The 9648-nt window shown below is 29.1% G+C and overlaps 1 protein-coding gene across 2 annotated transcripts in view; it reads left to right on the forward strand.

The window, feature by feature from the left end:
* The window catches only part of LOC135925946 (periodic tryptophan protein 1 homolog), a 32808-nt gene extending 23180 nt beyond the window's left edge, over nt 1-9628 (forward strand). Inside the window, exons 6-12 of one of the 2 annotated variants that reach the window (XM_065461541.1) lie at nt 5098-5213; nt 5526-5669; nt 6028-6089; nt 8303-8450; nt 8560-8674; nt 8828-9196; nt 9332-9628. In XM_065461541.1, coding sequence (XP_065317613.1) covers nt 5098-5213; nt 5526-5669; nt 6028-6089; nt 8303-8450; nt 8560-8674; nt 8828-9196; nt 9332-9468 — 1091 coding nt within the window. In that variant the 3' untranslated portion in view covers nt 9469-9628. The remainder of the gene's footprint in view (nt 1-5097; nt 5214-5525; nt 5670-6027; nt 6090-8302; nt 8451-8559; nt 8675-8827; nt 9197-9331) is intronic. The other variant, XM_065461542.1, reaches the window with a different exon arrangement.
* The last annotated feature ends 20 nt before the right edge of the window (nt 9629-9648 follow it).

Genomic DNA, 9648 nt, shown 5'->3' on the forward strand with positions numbered 1-9648 from the left:
TGGTTGATGAAATGGCAAGTGTATTGTTAAACGAATGATACCATGAGATCGATCAGCATTCGCTTTTCTAATAATTTCCACATGGCCTCACATGCACTTACATATCGGGCATTTGTATGCATTCTAATTTCATCATGAGATTGAAGCGAATTATTTTAAGATCTATATTAGCGCAGTCGTATCCTTTGTAAACGTACTTAAAAATATATTTGACGGATTTTATTGATATACATGTTTCAACATTTATGTGTGCATTAAATTTTAATATTAGGTATTTGTTATAAGGGATGACGTATCTATTATCGAATTACTTACCTCCGACATGAATAAAACCCTTATCTCTACGTTGATAAAACGGATATCCATTCGCATTGTGTTGAGTATCTTTTTGAAAATCTTTCGGAAATTTTTTATACAAAACCATTTTCCATTCTTGGTGAGTGAGGATTCAAAATACCAGTGGGTCCATGTATCATAAAGCGAGTTACAATATCATATAATCGGGTTCTACATTTTTATCTGGGATATCAGCTCGAATAAAATTATCTATACATTCAGCTGTTTCTCTTTTATTATTTTCGCGTAATATAATGAGCAGATGAGCATGAGGTAATCCACTCTTTTGAAACTCTATGGTATAAACGTATGCCAAACATTTGCCAAATAAATCTTTTTTAATAATATCGTGTAATAATTCCAATTTTTAAATGAAAAACTCTGGCTAATAAAAGTTCTATATGAAGGGTTCTGGCCTTTATAAAGATTTTCTTTAATTTCAAATTGGGATTGCATGTAAATTTATGGCTTATCCAACTTAGAAACGATTGCCATAGCGTCATGATATCGTTCACGAATGTTTCTATAGGACCTGAAATGAAGAAAGCAAAATAATGGCTCTTCCTATAGGAAAATTAGTATTATATGCTTTTGAAATATGATCCATAAGATCTAAATAATCCTTTGCACGTAATTTTGATTGGTTTAATTTTGTATAATTTAAATTATTAGCTTCCACTTGGAGATAAGAATCAGCAACATATTGATATTATTAAAAAAGATTTATTTGGCAAATGTTTGGCATACGTTTATACCACAGAGTTTCAAAAGAGAGGATTAACTCATGCTCACCGGCTCATTATATTACGCGAAAATAATAAAAGCGAAACAGCTAAATGTAAAAATAATTTTGTTCGAGTTGAAATCCCGGATAAAAATGTCCAACCCCGATTATATGATATTGTAAGTCACTTTGTGATACATGGACCCTGTGGTATTTTGAATCCTCACTCACCATGCATGGGAAATGGTTCATGTACAAAAAAAATTCCGAAAGATTTTCAAAAAGATACTCAACACAATGCGAATGGATATCCATTTTATCAACGTAGAGATAAGGGTTATATTCACGTGGGAAGTAAGCCAGTCGATAATCGATAGGTCATCCCTTGTACAAATATCTATTATTAAAGTTTAATGCACACATAAATGTTGAAATATATACATAAATAAAATCCGGCAAATATATTTTTAAGTACGTTTACAAAGGATACGATTGCGCTTGTATAGATCTTAAAACTAATTCGCTTAAATCTCATGATGAAATTAGAATGCATACAAATGCCCGATATGTAAGTGCATGTGAGGAGGCCATTTGGAAATTATTAAAAAATCGAATGCATCATCGATCTCACTGTATGATTCGATTAGCAATACACTTGCCATTTCATCAACCGGTAGATTTTATAGAAGGACAATAACGTCAGGCATAGAAAAATCTGCTAGCAAAAATACTACATAAACTGCCTGATTTGAACTAAATAAAAATGATGTTAGTGCTAATAAGTGGAAACTAAGACAAAGACAAAATAATATAATCTAATAAGTGGAAACTAAGACAAAGACAAAATAATATAATTTCAAGGATGATGCTGTTGATCCTAAATCCTGCAAAATATTTTTCCTACGTTTATTACTACTTCATGTTGTTGGCGTCAGAAATTGAATATTTGAGAAGTTTAAATAGAGTTTTTTGAATGCTTTTAAAAATTCGGCTTTTAAAAGATTGGTTGATGACAAGGAGTGGGAAACACTTATGAAAGAAACGTCAACATTTTAATGTCCATACAGTTGTGTCAATCTTTTGCCTTTAATTGTATTTTTTGTTAGCATCCAAATAACCTCTGGGAAAAATTTAGATAGAATATACCGCACATACCCATACAGATTCTGTTGCAATTAATATGGCCTTATCAGATATAGAAAAAGTTATGCATGACCATGGTTTCCATTGTAGTAATTTTAATTTGCCTGTTCCTACTATAATAGCTCAGAATGATATTTTTAATATTGATCTTGAGACAGCTGAAGCAATGGAACTGATTTCTAAATTAAATTTTTTACAAAAACATCCTTTGATTTAATCGTTCAATCTATAGAAAATAATGATTTTGCTCATCTTTGTTTTTTATATTTACGCTGTATATACTTAAAGATATAATGCAAACACAGTTCCCATCGGTGGTCAAGTTATATTATTGGGCGACGATTTTTGGCAAATTTACCTGTCATTCCAAACAGTTCAAAAGCTGATATAATTGAATCGTGTCTTATGTCTTCTGATTATGTGTTTATTTAAAAGTTGTCCATCTGAATGAAAATATGCGGTTATCCTCTGAAGATGTTGAGTATAATTCTTGGCTTTTGAATGTTGGACAGTCTTTATCAAATGATTACAATCCTTTACTCCCTTCAGATTCTATTGAAATCCTAAATTAATTATTAGAAACTTTATTAATCAATTCAATATATTGAAACGCAATACAAATATCTGTGATTAACCTATTTCAAAAAAAATTATATTAACCACTAAAAATAACATAGCCCTAAATTCATTTAACGAAATCATCAAAAACTACCAGGAAATTCTAAGATATATTATAGCGCTGATTCTATAGAAACCGATAATCCTGAGAATTTACTTAGCCCATTAAATTTCTTCATTCTCAAATCCCATCAGCAATGCCTCCTTATATTTTAAATCTTAAAGTTGGGACAATAATAATGCTTCTTCGTAATATGAATCTCAGCAGAGGCTTATACGCAAGTACGCCTTCTTATCAAAAATTTACATGATAATTTCATAGATTCTGAAATATTAACAGGGACACATAATGGCCATCGCGTTTTTATTCCTCGAATTTATCTATCCCTAAGCGATTCCCGGTTGCCTTTTATATTTAAAAGACGCCAATTTCCTATTATTCTTACTATTGTTAACTATAAACAAAAGTTAAGGCCAAACATTCGACAAGTCCTTTTCTTCCTCAACTTGTGTTTTCACGTTGTCAGCTCTATGTCGCTCTAACACGTTGCAGATTTTTAAAAATATATGAAAATTAAAATTTAACCTACAAAGCACCAGGGCATACTTTTGATTGATAATAGAGTATTTACTCTTAATGTCATATATCAGGATGTATTAAATTCTGCAGCTACAAATTAATGAGGTTTTTATTTTTGCAAAAAAATTTATTTTATATTTACAATTTACGCCCTTATTAAATTTCAAATATGACATATTTTGGGCAAAGAAAAGAAGACATCTTCACCTTAAATTCTATATTATGCTTTCTTTACCCTTGTTAAAATTTCAGAGGCATGTTCTGGGCAAAGAAAAGACTACATCATCATCAAACAAAAGGGAACTTGGCGATATGATTATCAAAATTTTTGAAACCTAAAAATATTTGATATTATAAATTTTGTTATATTATTTTCTCCTATTATATGGTTACAAATACATGTGTCGAAACCCTATATTCGTTATGTCTTAAAGTATAAACAATTATTATATTTCATAAATCCGTCTCCCACCTTCACACTGTGGATGGGGAGCGAACAGCAATACTGACTAGCGAGAGCTCTGGTGACAATGATGGGGAATCATTTTTTTCAAACTCCTTTAATAATGGGGTTATTCGGATTCAACCATCATCAAATTAAGGATTAAATTCTGAACCCCCGTCATTCTGACGGGCTTTCTGCTCGTATATAGTAAAATCGTTATTATCTTTTTTTATTCCAAAATTCTTTCTTATGTAGAATTTATAATCCCATCTAGTCTTTACATGATCAATATTAATTTTTAGAATTATTTTAAAATGATTTAAGTTTTAAAATTATATGTATCTTTTAAAAATAAATTATGTATTTTATTATATTCTTAATATTATCAATTATTTTGTTAGTTTTAAAAAAAAATTATTTCAATTACTATAAAAGAATGTTCTTAATTTATGCATAGATATATTTTCTTAAATATTAATAAATTTAAAAAAAAAAATAAGATTTCTTTTTATCGTATCTATCGGTAAACATTTAATCGTATTGGCTGATAACTAATATTTTTAAATAGACAAAGAATTGGCCAGATATAATAGATCGGTGCATCCCTAGTTCATGGTTTTGGTTCCAACTTCTAGAAATAAAAAACATTCAAACAATAAATAAATTCTCATCGGGCCGGGCCGTATATTTGAAAATCAAATATTTCAAATCGCCATATTAGCTATAAAAATCAAAAATGAACAATATATTTTGAAAAATCCGGGCCGGCCGTGCAAATTGTACCTCTGCAGATCTCTGATATATATGTCATACTGTGATATGAAATGGGGATTTGGATCATTCATTGAGTGTGATTTTTAAAATTTAAAAATCTGATTTGACCGGAAATGCTTTGCATATATCAGAGTACCCGTGCTGTGAATTTTAATAATTTTGCCGTGACCTTTAAAACTTCTCTTAATCTGTATTGATTTTATGTACTTTTTCATATAAATTTTTAAAAAAATATTGCAAAAATTGTTTGAATTTTATAGGGTAGATAACTCTATGCATGTCAGAATAAATTTCCGGTTAAATATTGATTTCAAAAATCGCCCTGAATATATGATTTAGAATCTAGTTATTTCGGATCCCCATGGATTCCATATCCCAATACAATCACAAACTAAATTTTATTAATATGGTTATATCAAAAATATCTATCTTTTATGTACTCAACTCATATATAAATTTTACAATTTATCAAATCAGCTAATTACTTAGCAGTAGGAAATATGAAGTCGTTCATAGACATATGGGATCTGGATATAGATGGGGCTCTCGAACCTCATTTTACCCTTAAACATAAAGGTGGCAAGATTCAAAAGGTTATTTTCCCTTCTTTTTTAAAAAAAATAAATAATAAATTGGTTTAAAAATAAACTAAAATATTCGCCACGCAAAAGTATTAGCCCACAAATTAGTTGGGGTTTCTAAAAAGAACCCTACTATTTATAGTTAAGAAATTATTGGATAAAAACTTTAAAAAAGTTTTAATTATCAACATTTATTTAAGAAAATAAAAATTGAATAATTCTATGTTATGAAGAGCTAAGAACCAAGAAAGCCAAATTAAACTTTTATTAAAATATGAGCAGTACCTATATATCATATGTATTATTGTCTTTAAAAAAACGAAGAAAAAATATAAAGGAGTTTTATCCCTAGCTTGGAATAGAATGGCGACACAAATTTTGGCTTCCTGTACTTCTACCGGATATGTAAATCTATGGGATTTAAAAGAGGGACAAAAATTGCAGGATTACAAGTATCATACTGATAAAGTAAATAAAGGACACGTTATTTTTTTACAACTTTTTAAAAATTAAATCATTTGATTAACATTGTAAATGAAGGTGTTATTGAAATAAGCTTAATAATTCGAATGAATGAATGAATATTCCCTAAAGTACTTGAATACCATGGTACCTGTGTAGAGTTGAGAGAGAGTAATCCTTTTAATATTACCACCATATTGTTTAATGTTAGCCTTTATTCTTTAAATTCCTACTATTCGTACATTTTATTTCATAATGAAAATATTTTATTAGAATGTCTCTGGAATAAAGAAAATATGAAAAATTTCCAAATCATCAAATAATAATGTAATGTTTGTTTATTTTTTATAACTTAAATTTATAGGTAAATAGCATAGCCTGGCATCCGCAAGAATCCAACCTTTTACTCAGTGGATCATCAGATGGGTAAGAAATCAATTATTTTTTTTCGTGTTTACATTATTCATATTTATTCTTTATATGAATAGATTCTATGAATCAGACCCACGTGTAGGAATTTGTTATGGAGTGGGATGATTAAAAAAATTTTTTTCCTAGAAACAAAAACTGTAAATATATTCTAAAAAAAATACTGAACTAAATGATATAAAAATACTATTATAAATGATGGATAATAGGTTTTACGGATCCTTGATTTGTTAGGAAATTTGAGCGGCAAATTTCTAAGCCAATGTTCTGGCGAATATAGAAATATTCTTTAGGATCTCCTGGAGATAAGTTTTCTTTCTATCTCCTCCAGGAAGGAAAACACCTGGTGGCCGAAGTTTAAGATAACAAGAACGAATTTAATATGGTTTGGCTCTGTTTGTTTTTTTATTTCAGCCACCGAAATAGAGTTTTCATGGTTTATGGATTTCACGAATATGTCTATATGTATTCCCAAGCGAGATGGATACCCCTTACACATGGGAGTAAGAGTATACCATCTGTCCTACATCGAAAATATTGAGGCCTAGGGCTTGAGGGTGAGTATGTTGGCTCTTTTTATTTTGAATATTATAAGCTATGCTTAGGATGGTGGCCTTTAGAGAATCGGCAGTATAATGAATGGTGTCCATTTTTTTCAACTCTTATGTTGCAAAGAGAACAGTTGAAAGAAGAAACGATATTGCAACCAGTAAGAAAGACCAATTGATATTCTTAATTGTTCGGGAGATAGATGAAGACCGAGATTTTGGCTGGAGATAGCTTTAATCCACATAGCCACTTTCTGGCAAATCGAAAGTTAGTTAATCCTTCTGGTTGTAGGCTCGATAATATAATTACGAGGGAACGTTCAACCAAAGGAAAATCCCATCTTTCTGCAAACATAAAGAGGGTCGATTGAAGATTTATTGCCACCCCAGAGCTCGAGGGCAGAATACAGGTGTTTATCTGGAAGAATGCATGGGTCAGATATTAAGCAATCTTGGATTTATAAAAAATTTGATTTTCACATTTCTAAGTCAATATTCTGGCGCAGATATTTATTCAAGTCATTTCACTCTCGTTTTCAAAAATGCTATATAGTAGTCATTTTTAAAATTAAAAACGTTTGTAAATTATATTGGTAAAAATAATTATTATGAGGGTTAGGAAAATTTACAAAAAAAATGTATTTAATATAAATACAAATACGTTTAAAAAAATTAATTTATATAAGTACTAAGAACCAAAAAATTTAAAAAAAAAAGTGTTTATGTACAAATGCCTTTTAGTAATAGATTTAGTAATAATTTTTTTCACCTAAGGATATTTTTTATTAACCATTTTTTAAAAATTTTGTTAATAATATATCGAAAAATTTGCAACCAGACAATTTTAATATAATTAGTAATATAAACCGAACCATTAAAGCGGTATTAACGGTTATTATTTACCGAATAAACCGTTAAAAGACTGTGAACCGGGTTTCTTAATTTTTAATATTTTATCTCTTTTAAAAATGACTATTTTATGGTGCCCACCAGCTATCCAAATTAGCGTATAGCATTGCTCTTCAAACATATAATTCTCCTTATTTTAATTGCAACCGCCGGCTCAATATTTTAATTTAGAGAATAGTGATAAAATTTTAAGAAAAAATATGCTTCTCTTTTTTATGAGTAATTTTAATACTCTTATATGCGAAAGGGTTCAAACCGAACGGAGATTATTTTTTCGAACTCTATCATGAACTGTTATTTTAGTCTTAACCTAATTCTGAACCGATATTCGTTATAGAAGGATCCCTGAGGAATAAAAAAACATGATAAACAATTTTAAATAGTTCTCTGTTCTTTATACTTTATTATTGATTTTGGAAGATCCATCTAAATATGGTTAAATAAAGTATTTCATTTTCAGTATGAAATTCATTTAAATAAAATAGAATGAACCATATAAGATCTTGATTCTATTCTCTAACTCGCATCGCACAATTTTAATGATATAAATTATGGATTATACTATTATATAACCTAATACAATCTAAAATACAAATACTCTTTAAAAATTATTCAAATAAATATTAAAATTCGAAATACAAATATTCGCGATACTACCCAACCCTGATTAATACATAATATTATTTACCTTTTGCAACCTTCTATTTTTATAACGCATCAAAATATAATATATATTACCATTTTCTCTTTTAGGAATGCGGTATTAATGGATTGCAGGGTCGATTATTCATGTCAAGAAAATATCATAAAGAGCAATAATGAATCCTGTTACCCCATTTGGAAAGTAGGAAAGGAAATCGAAAATGTGGCTTGGAATGATCATGAGCCCTATCAATTCTTAGTTTTTCCTTTTTTAAATTTATGAATTATTTACCTTTTTTAAAAAACTTTTTCCATTTATTTCTCATTTTTTTTATTTCTTTGTTTAAAAAAAAATTATGTAAAATCAGTTGGCATGCAACGATGGATACGTGATTTGTTACGATTGCAGGAATGTTGGGAAGAACCAAAAAAATTTGTACATCTTAAAAATTGTGGAAGAAAGCTCACCTAACATCGAACAAAGTTTTCACTGTTTTTTTATAGTAAAATAGATTAACTTTCTTTTCATCTTTTATAGTTCTTATATTTTGATAAATCATTGAATGAAAAACTAAATAATGAATGTTTTAATTTATGATTAAGTTTTTATAAAAAAAACTAAATGAATTGTCCAAGGTTCATCCATAGTCGTCAACTGGCCCAGGTTATTAACTTGTCACAGTTCCGAAAATCTTATTAAAATTTGGGACATCAAGGACGCTAATACCGACAAAGGCCCTTCCCTTTTATCCCGAAATAAAATCGGAACCAAAAATGTTCACGCGATCAAGCTTTTACCTCTCGAGCAATACGATTACCACAATCTTGAATCGGACGTTGAAATTGGCGACAATAAAAATAAAGCCGATGACGAAAATGAATACGTATTAGCCTTAGCATCCTTGGGTACCACCAAGCCTCAAATCAAAAAGCTTTCGAATATTACATCTTCCCCTGGCATATCAATCGCATCGCTACACTCTAATGATACCACTATAGCAAATGGTATAATTTTTCAATAAATTTTTAACTAAATTATAAATTTTGGAAATTTTAAAGAAGGAATTTTTAAAAGAATCTTGTAAGGCTTTGCATTTATAACCTCAACATATTTTTTGCTATCAGTTTTGTTTAAAAAAGATTTTATGAAACTAGAGAACGTCGCCATAAAAGACAAGAAAAAACCCACATTCCAGAAAAGCGAATCCCGAAAAACTGGTCTATCAACCGAAAATAAAATCAAGAAAAAAAAGAAAAAGCGAAAAGCGAAAACATAAAGAAACTTAAATCATAATAATAATATAGAAAAAAAAACGATATTTTTGTTTTTAATAAAGTTCTTATTCGAATGTACAATGCGATCAAAATATTTATATTATAATGAATTAAATAACCGATTTATATTATAGCGAAGTAAATGATCATTTTCGCTCATTTTAAGTTTATTTTGAATTATA

This window comes from Gordionus sp. m RMFG-2023, chromosome 3, assembly GCF_954871325.1.
Source record: "Gordionus sp. m RMFG-2023 chromosome 3, tfGorSpeb1-WG-v2, whole genome shotgun sequence".
Lineage (NCBI taxonomy): Eukaryota > Metazoa > Nematomorpha > Gordioida > Chordodea > Parachordodidae > Gordionus > Gordionus sp. m RMFG-2023.